This window comes from Sphaerodactylus townsendi, linkage group LG06 (assembly GCF_021028975.2).
Source record: "Sphaerodactylus townsendi isolate TG3544 linkage group LG06, MPM_Stown_v2.3, whole genome shotgun sequence".
Classification (NCBI taxonomy): Eukaryota; Metazoa; Chordata; class Lepidosauria; order Squamata; family Sphaerodactylidae; genus Sphaerodactylus; species Sphaerodactylus townsendi.
In genome coordinates, this window is record NC_059430.1 from 72,910,379 (window position 1) to 72,926,058 (window position 15,680).

Here is a 15,680-nt window from a genome sequence, read left to right on the forward strand (position 1 = left end):
CTCCAGAAATTTTACCAACTGGCAACCCTATCCAGTTCTCTAGAAAGCTCTGCTAACCTAAAAATCACCATTCTTCAACAAAGTACTCTAAAATAAGGTTGCCAACCTCCAGGAAGGAACTAGCGATCTACAACTAATTTTGAGACGAGATCAGTTCCCTTGGAGAAAATGACTGCTTAGGAGGGTGGACTTTATGGCATTAGTTCCCAGGCAAGTCCCTCCCTAGGTTTCACTGCCCCAAATCCCTAGGGATTTCCCACCCGAGAGGTGGCAATTGTACATGGTAGGCTGCCATTTCTACACTAGTTTACCAGCCACTTGTGTTACCCTCTTAATTTAGAACTTATTTATAAGCAAGGTCATCGCCACCCCACTCCCGGTCTAGCTGGAGATCAGTACAGCATCCAGACAGCAAAATTGAGTTGTAACTGCCCTGTACACGATTTCCACATTCCTTAGTGATAAGATCTTTCTTGCATTTAACTGCTGACCAGTTGGCCTAATGAAAGAGAAAGAACCATTTTAATTTTAAATAGTGGTTCTTTATCAAATACTAGCGGGGCCCGGCCACACGTTGCTGTGGCAATTGTCCTCATCACAGTCCGCAACCCACACAGATGTCCATGTAGGTCCAATGATCCCCAGCATAGCCTTTTGGGGTGGTCAAATGGAATCCCTCTTTCCCTTTTCAATTCACATTGTTATATGGTGGTGTCTAGTTTTTTTAGTATAAGGTAACCCTTTCCATTTCACAACAGAACTGTCCAGAGTGCGAATCCCGCTGTCCATGAGGCTGGCTTGGGTAAGGAGCAAGGAGGCTATCCCAGTCAGGCAGCAGAGGCAGGGTGGTGAGGCGCTCAGATCGAGGCCAGCTCCCTGGGTTCTTAAAGGGCCACGTGCAAAAGAAGTGGAGCCAGTAGTGTTGGATGGCCCCAACCCCGCGGATTTTCTTAGAAGAAAAAGGCAAACTCCAGCTTGCTTTTAGTAAAAGAAAGCTGTGGCGAATATGGGTGAGGAAGTGGGTAAGTGGTGGTTGGATGTGAGGGAGGGCAGAGTGAGGTGTGTGAGGATGAGCTGGAGGTGTATTGTGTAGCAGTGGGTGAGGCACAGAGAGTGAAAGTTACCTGCGTGTGAGGGGGGACCCCACCTGACGTCGCACACGGCAAAGTGTGTGTGTGTTTCACTTCCACTCGTATTACCTACCAGTATTACCTATTTTCTGTTTTCACTGCTCATCTCTGCCCGTCTCTACGAACATTCTGAGCCCTCATACCAAGCCCTCAGGCCACAGACAGACAGGCTGCACGAACATTCTAAGGGTGACAGTTAAACACAGCTTCATGGCCTGATGCACTAGGAAAAAGACATTTTACCTGGCTCAGGTATGGACTTTTGGCGATTTGAAGGTCTGATTACCTGCCCGCCACAGGGAGGAACATCATGTGAAAATTTGGGGGCGATCTGTCCAGCCGTTACGGCGTTAGGGAGTGACTAACAGTCACTGTTACCTTTTTATATATATAGATTACTTTCAGGCCTAATCTCCTGTCCCACACTACTGTTGCAAACTCACTACAGACATCTTGCATACATTAGTACAACACGTTACATAAAGCGTAATATAAGAATGTACCACCAAAACTGCGTGGCTTTTTGCCCCCAGTGTCCTTTTGTCCCACCAATCGACACACCCACCCTAACTTCACATAATTCATTGGCAGTAAAGTAACTCAGCGTGATAAAGTGCGTCTTTACGATTTGTGTCAACATAAAGTGAATTTGGGTGCTGTGTGGTTTCCGGGCTGTATGGCCGTGTTCTAGCAGCATCTCCTCTGAAGATGCCAGCCACAGATGCAGGCGAAACGTCAGGAAAGAATGCTGCTAGAACACGGCCATACAGCCCGGAAACCACACAGCACCCAAGTAATTCCGGCCGTGAAAGCCTTCGACAATACATAAAGTGAATTTTCTGCTGGTTACAAGAAAGTTCTGGCGCCTCTCACGTCTGCCGCCTTCAGCACAGAGTGACTGGAGTGAATGAAGGCGGAACTTCGAACCTCCTTCCCACCAGCGACGTCCACGGCACCACGAGGGAGGCGTAGCCGTTCCATACCAACGCATGCGCACTGAACAACGGCGTCTCCGACTGGTTTCCCCGCTCTATTACTCGAAGCAATCACCCATGAAAACCGGAAAGCCAGACTTACGTGAAAGAAGAATGCCCCGCCTCTTGCCTTTTAAACGCATGCGCTAAAGAGGTCTGGCGGCGCGAAACCATGCGCAGTAATAACAATTGAATCCGGATGTAGTTTTTTTTTAATGGTCGCGTGTGGCTTGCTTTTGAATTCTGTTCGGAGTTGCTTTTTTTCTGGGTTTGCGCACTAAGATTTGCAGCTATCGTCGCTATGACGTCCGCGTTGGAAAACTACATTAATCGTATCCTTCTGTTAGCAGGATTGAGATTTTAGAAGCTGCGAGAGAATAGGGAGGTGGTAAGGCTTTCGGGTGGTTCTCTTAGGGAGCTTTTGCTCATCAGGGAAGTTTCTTTTCTCAATGAAAATGAAATATTTTATTTTCTCACCGTCCTTGGTGATAGTAAGCCATTTGAATGTTCCCCGTAAAAGGGCCGCAAGAACAAAATATTTCCTTTTCAAGTTGGTGGGCAGGTAGAGAGAAAAAAAATCAGAAACATGAAGAGCTCTGTGCCATCCTACAGGGTAATACAGCCGCAGCTTTCTTGCTTCATCAGATGCATGAGGTATGGCTACAGTTGGCAGCTATATAAAGAGAGCGTGTTGGAAAATTGGGGTTATTTTAGTCAAAATGCCATGAAATGGAGGACATGCACTTGTGTGTTTTTTCTCTTCATTACCCCATACATGATTTGCATATTAATCCATTCTGTGTTCAAGGTAAGCTAGTTTTTTGTTTCACTCCCTGCCCCCTAGTTAAACCTTAGTTTGTAGACAAGGGGAATGGTTTGAAATTTGAGTGTAACAATAAACTAGTTTGAGTTGGGGGAGGGGAGGGGAGGGGATGAGGGTGTGGACATTTCCAAATCTTGATTTGTCATTATGTATCAATTTTGCCCTAATTTTCCCTTCTGATTTATCTTGCAGTGTTACTTAATAGGTTTTGTTGTGGGAATAAAGTAGTGATCTAAGCTTGCAGCAAGAGAGGAGATATACATATAATTAATAATCAAAGATCAGTATGTACACATTGCAACATTTATCAGTCATGTGGAAGCCTCAAGAGCTATGTCTTCTGCCCTAACTATGAGCTCCCTCTGGCTTGGGAAAACTTTGATGTAAATTATCAATTCAGAATGATAGAGTCTTTAAAAAGTTGTTTTTACTCTTGACATGTAAGCTGCAAAAGATGCTTTATTCCCTAGAGTGTTCATATTTGTTCTGTGTTATCGGTCAAATTAACCCACCCCTATTTAAAATGAACGGGAAGTTAACGTTGTCAGGAATTAATCAGTATGACAACCCTGGACCAACAGATCATCTTATTATTTCTAGTTGATCTTTTAAAAATACTTTTCTTTAATGAGTACCAGGTACTGTTGCAGTAATTACTTCGGATGGTCGAATGATTGTGGTAAGAACTCCTTTCAGTATAAACTCCCCTCTCTCAAATTGTTTTGTGTTGGAGCAGACTTGTTAAAGACTTAGAGTAAGTGCCATCCTAAGTAGACTTACACCCTTCTAAGCAATTGGATGCAGAAGGGTGCAACTTTTCCAGGTTCACACTGAGAATCTCCTACCTAGAGCCACTGAATTCAATAGGACTTTTGGACAGTGCATAAGTTTAGGCTGCATGTTTGCTTTAGATCGCAGTCTTGAACATGTATGTAGTATTAGTCTTGGGCAGTGAAATAATTAGGGTTACCTTATTATAATAAGCCATATTAATGTTAATTTATTATAATCAACAACTAACTTATAGATTTTCAGAACAGATTGCAATGCATTTAAGAAATTTATCCTGACTAATATCTTTAAAAAACCTCATTTCTTTGCTGTCACATCACTTCCAAATTGGCTCTTGAATTCTAATCAGACACTTGTAATCTGAAGTACTAATCATTGTTCTTTTTCCCCATAGCTTTACATTTTCTACACTAGGGTAGATGTGATTTAAATCAAATTGATTTAAATCTGTAAGACTTGATTTAAATCATGGCTTTTTACATGAAGACTAATTGTTGTTGGTATAATCTTAAAGTTTACAATTAGATGAAAGTTTCATTTTTAGACTAATAACTTTTTAGATTTGTATTGTCGAAGGCTTTCTATGGTTTGAATCACTTGAGTGTTGTAGTTTTCGAAGTGTGTGGTTGCATTTAGTCTTCCTGACGTTTCGCCTGCATCTGTGGCTGGCATCTTCAGATCCTCAGAAGATGCCAGCCACAGATGCAAGCGAAACGTCAGGAGAGAATGTTGCTAGAACACGGCCATACAGCCCGGAAACCACACAGCACTCCAACTTTTTAGATTAATTTTACAGTTATACTGAAATTACTTATTTGGCTATGTTATTAGAAATACATAGATATTGAAATTATTGCGAGATGAATTATGTTCAAACTTCATTTGGGCCACTAGGCCTTTCATTTCTTTGCTGCAGTAATTGCATTGTGCATACACACCAGCTTCATCCATGAGTTTAGGAAATTCATTAAAATATTCGCAAACTGAGCTTGGGCATTGCTGCCTGCTGCCATTATTTTTGCTTTAGGGAAATAATAATATGATAAACCTCAGGAGGTTATACACCCAAAGATCCCAAGACTTGTGGCATATTCTGCTCAAAAGGTTTCCTACTTTCATTTTTACTACTTGCCCCTCCTCTACACACTTAGCACCTTGTGCAGATCTGTTAACCTCCAGACTAATCTTCTGTTAACTGAACTTCTTGAAACTTAGCACATCGGAGGTGAGAGATTTATTCTGTGTATATAGACTTGCAAAGGAACAATGAGAAGATCTTTCTCTCAACTATTTTTCACTGTGAAGAAAAGGCATGTTAACTCTGCAGACACAAATTCAGAGTTTTGAGAACTGCAAATAAAATCCAGCATCTGTGATAATAACTTCTAGATGAAAAAAAACTGCCCAAAATAATCTTACAGATGGAAGAACATGACATTTTGAATGGATTAATGGAAATCATTTCTAAAAAATATTAAACATTTCACGAATATACAGTCTCATGTTACATGATTAGAAACTAGTCCTTATTTCATGATGAATAATGTATCTTAAATATAAAACTATTTCAGCAATCTTTATATATATTTTCCTCAAAAAGCATTTTATAAAAAAACTAAATTAAAAATCCAATTTAAATTAATTTTTTCATTTTTTAAAAAAACATTGATTTTTAATTACACTGTTCCACAGCTAGATAGAGAATAAAGCACTTACCTTACACTTGTATGAATCTGTATTTATAGGTAGAATGCATGTCAAATTTAAGTCATAAAACAATGTGCAGTCCAAAGGGGGGGGTGGGGGTGGCTGAAGCCGCACTGAATGTGGTGTTACCCCTGCATTGGTGCCAGTGCCCACTGTGCTGTGCAGTTGCTGTGCAGTGTACTTAGGCTGGCGCAGGGGAGCAAAGTAGCAGCATGGTGCCTAAACCCTTCCGGGGTTCCATAAGGCTGGACTCTGTCTTTGCTACATTAGGGTCTAGGGGAATGTTTCAGGGACATTCCCAGGGAGGAACCAACTGTAGTCAACTTTTTGTGGCGCAGACTTTATTCATGCAAAATGCATGGTGTAAGTCTTTTTAGAGAATGGGCTAACCAGGGAGAGGTGACCATGTTTGAGACTCATATTTTTAACGGTTTGGAATTCTTAATTTTTTATGCTTTTTAGGGAACTCTCAAAGGTTTCGATCAGACCATCAACTTGATTTTGGATGAAAGTCATGAAAGAGTGTTCAGTTCTTCACAAGGAGTGGAACAAGTTGTTTTAGGATTGTACATCGTAAGAGGAGACAATGTGTAAGTTTTTATTAATGTAATTGAAGCTGTAGTAGAAAATCAAGTATCCAGCTCAGAAAACCATGCTCTATTTGAAATTAGATAAAATGTTCTTAATATTTAACTTATGATGTGTCCTCTTTTGCTGAGTGGTATTATAAGAATGACATGGCTGCTGTCTGGTAATACGGCAAAGTTGAAACTACGTAGAAAAAACTTTCCCCTCACATTAATGCCTCCATGTTGGTGGGGCTCTTCCTGTCCCAGGTGTTTTCCACATTCTTTTATTATTGACATGGTAGTTAAACCTCTTATGCAACAACAGATGCCATGCATCAGTCTGTTGTTCCTGAACATCCACTTCTCTGGCTTCCATTCAGATATACTGGTGTTCTCCTTCAAAAGACTTAATCAAGTGTGGTTTGTTTCTTCCCAGTAAATCACACTAGAAAGTTCAGTAGGTAATGATGCAGTGTTTTTACGTATGGTAGGTGGAGTAGATTGCTCTAACAAGAATAATATTGTGTAAAATGAGAATCATACACAAATAGAATCTTAGTTTTTTCATGACTGATGAAAATGCGCTCTGTACTTCTGAACTTAAATCTTTTCATCAAATGGGGATCAATCTACTATGCAGTCTGTGGTATAACAGACCAATTCAGATGTAGGGCAAATGGGCTATGGCAGCAGCTCTGGGCTGCACCAATGCGTTGCCCCCTCCGCCAGCATAAGGGGCATCCCCACTGGCACAAGGGGCAAAGATGCTGGAGTTGCGCATGCCACAGCTCCACAGTGGCGAAACCTGGAATGTGGGCACCGTCAAGGAACTTTACTCAGCTTCTACTTGGGCTTTTGAGTCAGGAATGCTGGACCTTGGACTTACGCCACCCAAAAGCCTGTGGGGGGCTTTTCAGGAGTGTGGGGTTTTTTTGCTGCTTCCCTGCATTGCCTGGAAGTCTTGAAGAGGCGACATGGCAGCGGTGCTGTCTCTGGCCACCAGATCGCTTTGGATTGGGCGGTCAAACTCATGCGCAATATTTTGATTTTTGTAGACCTTTTCATGCTCTAATTTATCCTAAAGCAAAATAAATCACTGTAAAATAGAAAACATTCTGTCCCATTTATATCAGTCTTATTTCTATGTGGAATGTGCTTTTCACTAATAGCACTTTAATTCTTTTTATAGTGCTGTAATTGGAGAAATTGATGAAGAGACAGACTCTGCTCTTGACTTGGGGAACATTCGAGCGGAACCTTTGAACTCAGTTGTACATTGAAGGAAATAAAGACAAGGATATACATCTGGACATCATAAATCTCATTGCACAGAACTATTTATAAGCTGGTGTGGCTACTTTTTACAAGTTGTATTTAATGAACTGGATAGTTTATCATTTTTTATTTTGACAGTTACTGTTTGATATATAAATTAAATTGTGCATTTTACTAAAAGCAATACTTGATATGTATCCAGGGTATCTATTAAAGAGCACTTGGCTTTAAGGCATTTATACACTCTTGAATTCATAAAGCAAGAACTAACAACTCTTACTTAAATTATATTTCATCTTTTCATAGCATACAAGGCATTGTTTGCCTTTTTAGCCAATTACATTTAAATTAATTAAGCTTTTGTAGCCAATTAAGTCACACATGGTAGCTTTATTCTAAGCTCACTTAGAATGATATAATGAATTTGGAATCAGGATCAGGTCCCCAAAGACTCAGGGATTCTAGAGGTGAGAGGTATAAAAGAATAAAAAGGATTTATTAAGCTGCAGGAAAATATGAGGTCCTCAGACGAAGGCAGAAGCGATGCATTCATTCAGGCACTTAGTTTTATAGTGGTTATAGATTAATCAATATTTCATCATCAATACATCACTGGTTATTTCATTTTTTCCCATCCTACACAGCAACATAGGTTAAAACACAATTTGTATGTATTAAAAGAGGTCGGCATTTCACACCCCTGGAGATTCTAATATGGTAATCAGCAACCCTGGACAACTTAGGTTGACCTATCACTCAAAAAGGATAACAGCCAAGTATTAAAGGTTAGGCTGGTGCAATGAAACAACAGTTCACAACGTTCTGCACTTATAATAGAGAAAAGCGAGGAGCTGTTATCCATAGCTGAGGTATATCCTTGAAGATGGAAACTGATTCCTTTTCTAGTTTCAAGGTCGCTTTTTTCTTTGGCAATTCTACTCATACAGGTTTTGCACAGCCTTTCTTTTCTCAGTATGACTTAGCACAGGCTGACACTCTCAGTTCAGCAAAGAATTCTGTATCTCCCATGTTTTACACACACTCCATCAGGACAACACAGACTCTTCACAATCTCTCCCGTGTCAACCAATTACCTTGCTCTCATCCCGCTTTCACCTCCCTTCTACAATTTACCTTTAATTTTGAAGAAACACACACACAACATTTTAAAATGTTAGTTACCTTTTTTGGGGCCCCCACTCCTACAAGGACTCTTCCTAGTATGAATGTGACAGTGGGAAATTTTTCCTGTATTTCTTTGTTTAGCTTTAGGACTGGGAGGATTTGAGTTATTTCTCCCCTTAGTATAGATTATAAAAGATGAGGAACCTAACACATATGCCAAGCAATTTTTGTAAAAAATAGAGCATTTCTAAAGATGTTGAAAATTAGACTTGCTTAAGACAACATAGTGTTCAACTAGCTGATTAATTTTCATTATTTAAATAACTTGTCTTCTATACAAGGATAATTCAGCATGCTTACAGATATAGTATTTTGAGATTATAGTGCTTGAGGCTGATTCCGCATGGGCTAAAAACAGCGGTGTGAAAACGGTGTGAAAACAGTAAAACCCCTTTTACACTGTTTTAAACCCTTTTACACCATTTTCACACCGTTTTCACATTGCTGTTTTTGGCCCATGCAGAATCAGCCTTAGATAGTGAATTAGGAAAAAAAAGTAGGTATTTATAATCCACCTGTTCTTCACTTCTAACTTCCATGGACTAGTGCAGGGGGCATTGCTGCTATCTGTTTATGAACCACTTTGATGCAATATCCATGATGGATATTGACAAGCTGCTGGGATCTGTGAAGGCTCTGAATCCCTGCTGAAGCTGACTTCTAAAATCTAAAGACCACATCAACGACTCCATAGTATTTATTATTGATCAAGCACTAAGGGCACCTTCCCTCAGTCACTCAAAGAGGAGACCATCTGTCTTTACTAAAAATGCTTCATCTCTACAGAAAACTGATGTAGCCATTTATTGCCCTGTCTATAATCTGCCCTTCCTGGGCAAAGTGATTGAAAGAGCAGTAGCAGACTAACTCTAGGTCTTCCCATCTGTTCCAAAACCTTTTCAGTCTGGACACAGAAAGTCCTGCTGACTTTAGTTAATAGAGGCCAGGTGTTCTCGTTCCTACTGGATTCAACTGCTGCCTTTAATATGGTGGACCATGCCATCTTGTTGAAAAACTTGAAAGCACAAGTGGGATCAAAAGTTGTGCATTGGAAAGGTTCAAATAATTCCTAATGCATGAGACTCAAAGAATTGCTATTGGAGACCCGCATGGCTTCCAAATTATCCCTCATGCTTTTCAACTTATTGCCATCAGTTGCCTATCAATTACCAGACTCAGTTTAAGGTATTGGTTATCACATACAAAGCCCTCCATGGCTGTGCTCCCTCATACCTGCAGGACTGCCTCATGTCCCTCATACCTGCAGGTCTCTATGCTCCACCAAGACAGCGTAGCTTATCTGAGTAGGGCCTTCTATGGGTGCCACACTGAAAATGGGCATAATCAATAACTGCCCTTTATACATGCATTCTCTGTTGAGATCTTATGGAATGGCTTGCTTGATGAGGTCAAGAACCCTCCCACCTTCCAGGATTTCTGCAAGCTAGGCAAAGCTGAATTGCTCAAGAGGGCTTTTTGCACAGAGAGCTGCACAGAGAGCTGAACTATTTGTTGCTGTAAGTAGATTCCTTTTTGATTAGCATGTCATGTTAAGATGTATGCTGTACTTCAGGGGTCCCCAACTTTTCTGAGCCTACAGAACCTTTGCAATTTTGACCCAGTATGGTGGGCGCAGCCACGAAATGGCTGTGGCTGGAGGACAGAACTAGGTCTTTCCTCAATAAGGGCTTGCGCTCACTTGGGGAAAAACACTTCAAACAGCATTGATAGAATCAGTAAGCCCAAATTTTACAGTTATTGCTAAATAACGATAAGGGCCATTCTACATTTCTTGAGAACTTGTTTTCCAACATACCATTCCAGATGATTTACTCCGGCCTTTAGAGAGCAACTCTGATATGTGAGAATGGGTCCATAAAGGAGACATCCTAATTGACAGACGTATAGTTGCTCATTCAAAATTTGCTCCATGGTACAAGAATTTTAAAAAGACCATCTCAGAGCTCTTTATTTGGCTGACACATCAGCATACAATCTCAGAACAGCATTCCCTCACTGCATCTCCAAACTATGTTCATGGAGTTACTTGCGGGTTGGTACACAAGAAACCCCACTGGTACAATGTATTTGTATACAGTATGGCTCTTCAGTAGAAGATCTTCCTCACTATGGCGGAATCCGCATGGGCCAAAAACAGTGGTGTGAAAACAATGTAAACCCTTTTACACTGTTTTAAACTCCTTTACACTGTTTTAAATCCTTTTACACTGTTTTCAAACCATTTTCACATCGCTGCTTTTGGCCCATGCGGAATCCGCCAATGTCGTGGCTTGTCCTTTATATACTGAATGCAGGAAGAAAATTCCTAGCTAATATATTAACTGCTCTGCACTCTTGCTCTGAAATGGATAAACTATTATCAGATGGGGATTTTTTTGTTACCCATAGAATGGCACTTTTTGCTGTGGCTGCCAGAAAAATCACTAAATGATCCAAACCATTATCACTTTGCCTGACTTACAACTGACATATATTGAGGATGCTATAGACAGAACAGTTTCTTATTTCTTTGGTTTCTATATTTGGTTACATGGAGGACCTTCAAGAGGATTGCAACTGGTTTAATTTTTTAATGTAGTATACATGTTTTAGATTCTTAAGTTTTTAGACATTGTAGATTATAAAAGCCTATGGCTATGTACGATAAAATGTATTGATCAATAGCATTGTACTGGTAGCTGCTGCCAATGCAACATTATTTTTAAAATCTGCACAGCCAATCAGAAGCCTTGGCAGGCAAGGTAGGTGATCGCCCACTTGGCCCTGCCCACTTTCTAAAAACACTTCACATGCATCAGAAAAAGTGGCAACCTCTGGCATTACGTTGGGGGCTGGCAGTACTTCATCTCTGGTCTGTTGATTGTATAGATTTCTTCTGTGTAATCTGCCTTGAGTCCCAGTGAGAAAGGCAGACTATAAATAATGTAAATAACAAATAAAGTAATACAATTTAACATATAAATTTTTTTTACATATTTATTCAGGTTATCATAAAGGGATATAAAACTATCTACAAATTTACAACAGATTTAAATCATGTAATTTTTCTTTAACACATTCAGGTACTCCTCTGCTGCCTTGGTCACTTCATCCTCTTCCCTATTTAAATTTTTTAATGAGCGATCAATTGATCCTACATCAAGTTGAACAGTGGCTGAAAAACAAAAGACGAATAATATTTTCAAGAAGTTTCACATAAAATACTGATCTGACATTAAAAAGTCACCAATTCAATGTAAGAACAGTTCTCAAAAGGGATTTGTTGGAACAAACATGGAAAATACTGAACTTTGCTAGGGCAGAACAAAAGCCAGATATTTCAGAATGACTGAGCAATTTGCAAAAGTTCCACTTGTTCCTCCCATTCTACTTGTTACAGTTTTCAGTATATTGGACACTAAAGGACTTTTATAATTGCACGTAGAAGAAGGTAGCACAACTCCTGAACACACCAGTCTACTTGTTACAATTTTCAATACATTGGACACTAAAGGACTTTTATAATTGCACGTAGAAGAAGGTAGCACAACTCCTGAACACGCCATTATCACAAACCTTTTGTAGGTAAGTGATAGTAATTCACCATATAAGTACCTTGTATCACTAGATACAGCAATATCGATTGAATATAAGGAAACATGCAGTCTTTCAAGCCTTTTTCTGTGAAAATGCTTTAGGACAACAGACATGTGGTGCTACCTATCTGTCCACAAAACTTAATACTTTGCTTTAAATCAGTTTTCTAAAATAATTCAGACAAAATACATACAATCTCTTAGGCTCCTTCCGCACGTGCAGAATAATACACTTTCAATCCACTTTCAATCCACTTTGAAGCTGGATTTTACTGTGCAGAATAGAAAACACACATTCAAATCATTGTGAAAGTGGATTGAAAGTGCATTATTCTGCATGTGAGGAAGGGGCCTCAGTGAAGGCAGACATCTCAATGAAGAACATTTTCTATTTTCTTATTATAGGAAAGTACAGTGAGCTGACACTGATATTTGTACAAGATCAATAAATATTATTAGAACCTTCACTTCACAGCAGGAAGAGCTTTAAAGTTTTTAGTATGCAGTTTGGTAACATACCTTGAGCGAGTTCCCTAGTGATATGTTTATCTAGTTCCATCCGCATCTGAAATTACATTGAGATCATAGTTAACATTTTATATCTATAAAATAAAAGATGGTAAAGAACATCAATAACAAAATGTGAACACATTAAGCAACATGTTGGGTCAAGTATTTTACTTCACTTTTTGATACCAATTTTCACTTACCCTTGAATGAATCATTACTCAAGTGCAACTTGAAGAAAAAAAGGGAGACCTGGCTTGCATGACAGTATTTGAGAACCACCTTCCCATTGTGAATATTCATCATTTTAAAAATTTAAGTCAATTTTGAAAGTTGCAATGTAAGGATTATGTATTCATGCTGGAGATGCTGAGGAGAGGGTTCTCAATATACTTATTGCTCAAATAAGTATACACAAGACTACCTTTAGTATAAAAAAGATTTATAAGCCACCCCTTTGGCTATTTAAAAACATCCATGATATTACCGGTAGTTTGATTCTAAGTGGATTGGCTGATTGTGCTGCAGTGCTTGCAAACTTTGCTAAAAAAGATTTCTAAAGGAAAGAACAGATCAGATGACTGAGATATAAAAATTCTAGCTACAGTTTCTATTAACATTAAAAACAGATGGGGCTCTAAGTAACATATCTTATTGCAGATTGTCATTGATTCCAGCATTGGTTTACAGCATACACCTGTATAGTCTTCAAAATAAATTGTAGCAATGATCTTAATTAATTGATTAGTGCAGTTCCAGTTGTGTACAGCATTTTTTTACAACAGCAAGTAACTACTGAGACCAAGTATAGTTATTCTGTAAAAGTCTGTAAATAGATGGGCAAGGTCTGAGGTTAAAGAATCTGAGATTATGAACCTATTAATGTATTTTCATAAAAGTACTTCCTTGGGGAGCAGCTCAGCTATGCCACTGGCTGGCCACAGTACAAATCCTCAGGACTCAAGGTTGCATTGTAAATCTGTCTACGTTAGATACTATACGGTGATAATCCACTATGGGAGACCGTTTCAGTGTTGTTCAAAGTAACTCAAATATCCTAATCTATTGACAATACTATGTACTTGTTGGTGCAAATAAAGTTCGACTTCACATTAACAGAGATAAAGTGTGCCTTTAAAATTGACATAGGGCTGTCAAATTGAAATAAGCAAGACGTTTCACGCTTGTGAGTCTTAACAAAGATTGACAATTGTTACACATCTTTCACAAAAATTGTGTTCTCCTTCTGCAGTTTAGCTCCTCTGTTAGAGCTCAGAGGGTTCAAATTTAAAGATGTCAAGGATTTGAAGAATATCTGTTGAAATGAAGCAGCTACTTCTGTGAACAAGAGCCAAGATGAGAATATCAAAGGAAAAAATAGATTAGAATGAAATTAGTCATTACTGACCTTTGCCACATAGGCCTCCACTTTATTTTTTGAGGATAATGCATTTCCAGATGAATTCATGAATCCTCCTCCAAAGCTATGCGTTCTATTTAATGGTAGATTACTGCTAAGATTTCCAAACTGAACTGTTTCCAGGACTGGAATTGCAGAAAGGCTTCCACTTACAAAACTGCCAGCTAGTAAAGACTTGTTTCTCTGACTTTCATGAAGGAGCATGGCACTGGCTTCTGATAATTTCTCATTAGCTCTGTAAGAGATTCAGTACAGGATGAGTAGTTAACGGATCGTCTTTAAAGGATGCACATTTAGCACTCAGAATACTCTCTCTGTGTGTACAGTTTTCATGACTGAAGGCCAGAAGTTGTGACTTCAACCAACTTTAATGTGACAGTTGTGTCATATTAAAGGAAGGACAGAATAATGTCTCAAGACAACAACTGTAATGTTTTCACAGACAAGACCTCTGACTTACCGATCCAGTTTGCTTCCCATAGACTTTCTAATTTTCAGCTCTTCTAAATACAGTTCTTTGTATCTTTCCAGTTCTGTATGTGTAGACTCTCTATGAAAGCTGTTGTCTTGCTGACTGTTCTTCAGTTTGGCCAGCTCAGATTCTAGATCACCAATTCTGTGTTCCAGTTGATTTTTCAGGTAGGTGCTATTAGTGGCTCTTATTTGTTCTAAAGTTTCTTGTGAGGCTGCCTGTGTCTAGGACAAATAATTGCTATATTATTAGAAGAAAAAACAGTATTCACTGCTAGAACACGGCCATACAGCCCAGAAACCACACAGCACCCAAGTATTCACTCCTTTCAACAGAATGTCAAGAAACATAAAGGACTACGAACTTTGGACAGAGGCATTTATTCCCCAGTACATTCCCCCTCTCATTGTACATGCCTAATGTACCACTCATACACTTCCTGTAGTTTCCCAACTACAGCATTTTGTGTTGCAGCAGGAGGGAGAAGCTCTGTTCTGCTGATGGAAATGCCTTGCATGAGCAGAAATTCACTGTGAGATCCAAGCCAGAATGTTCTCTGGTGAGTCATCTCTTGGCATCAGTAAAATATTAAAATATTACCTTGACTATAGAGTTACAAGGAATTACCTGTAAAAACAAATTGACTTCTTCTAGTTTTTGCTTGACTTCTAGTCTAGCTCGCTCTTCAACTTCTCTTTTGTATTGTTCTCTTTGGTTGTAGTCCATCATATTACTCTGTAAATGATATCTGAGATTAGCTACTTCATCTTCTAGTTGCAGTTTGCTTCTCTCCAGTTTCTTATGGAGTGTCTTTAGAGAAGTTAACTGTTCTTGTAGATCATGATTTGTAAATTCCAATTGAGTTCGTCTACTTGACTCAGCCTCTAATTGGTGAGAAAGTTCTCCTGTCTGAATGAAACAAATATTTGTGATTTCAAAACAGTGAACTTGTCAGAATCAACTAAATCAGATGAAGGTTAAATATTTGTTGATAATGCAGACTATGCTACTTCTCTCAGCCCTTAAACAGACTTTTTCATAATTGTTTTCAATTTGACAAGCATTTTAATAGAAAAGTATATTTGCCACATGGCTGTACTAAGAATGCATATATAGGAGGGATTCCCATAAAAACATACAGGAGAGGAAATCCCATTAATTTCTCCACTGGCCCCTGCTTCCTCCCTCCTGCTCCAGACTGCTTACCCACCATTCCTCTACTCCTTTTCG

At 39.2% G+C, this 15,680-nt stretch overlaps 2 protein-coding genes across 3 annotated transcripts in view; one reads left to right on the forward strand and one right to left on the reverse strand.

Moving 5' to 3' along the window:
• Positions 1-2,197: 2,197 nt before the first annotated feature.
• LSM8 (LSM8 homolog, U6 small nuclear RNA associated) lies at positions 2,198-7,505 on the forward strand. Of its 2 annotated transcripts, XM_048501117.1 has the most exons (4): positions 2,198-2,436; positions 3,566-3,606; positions 5,889-6,016; positions 7,185-7,505. In XM_048501117.1, exons 1-4 carry the CDS (start codon positions 2,406-2,408, stop codon positions 7,273-7,275), a joined length of 291 nt encoding a protein of 96 aa, XP_048357074.1. In that variant the 5' UTR covers positions 2,198-2,405; the 3' UTR covers positions 7,276-7,505. The 2 variants fall into 2 exon arrangements, with proteins under 2 accessions (XP_048357074.1, XP_048357073.1); XM_048501116.1 differs by lacking the exons at positions 2,198-2,436; positions 3,566-3,606 and adding an exon at positions 2,480-2,912.
• Positions 7,506-11,070: 3,565 nt separating this feature from the next.
• LOC125435082 (ankyrin repeat domain-containing protein 26-like) overlaps positions 11,071-15,680 on the reverse strand; it is an 83,273-nt gene continuing 78,663 nt past the window's right edge. The window contains 5 exon segments of the mRNA XM_048501118.1: positions 11,071-11,630; positions 12,571-12,616; positions 13,967-14,213; positions 14,439-14,674; positions 15,078-15,359. Coding sequence (XP_048357075.1) covers positions 11,506-11,630; positions 12,571-12,616; positions 13,967-14,213; positions 14,439-14,674; positions 15,078-15,359 — 936 coding nt within the window. The 3' untranslated portion in view covers positions 11,071-11,505.

Bases quoted from the DNA above. Each gene is read 5' to 3' on its own strand.
- LSM8 (XM_048501116.1), top strand. From the start codon at position 2,691: ATGAAGAGCTCTGTGCCATCCTACAGGGTAATACAGCCGCAGCTTTCT. The intron at 2,913-5,888 runs GTAAGCTAGTTT...TATGCTTTTTAG, and splicing joins TAATCCATTCTGTGTTCAAG to GGAACTCTCAAAGGTTTCGA. The intron at 6,017-7,184 runs GTAAGTTTTTAT...TTCTTTTTATAG, and splicing joins ATCGTAAGAGGAGACAATGT to TGCTGTAATTGGAGAAATTG.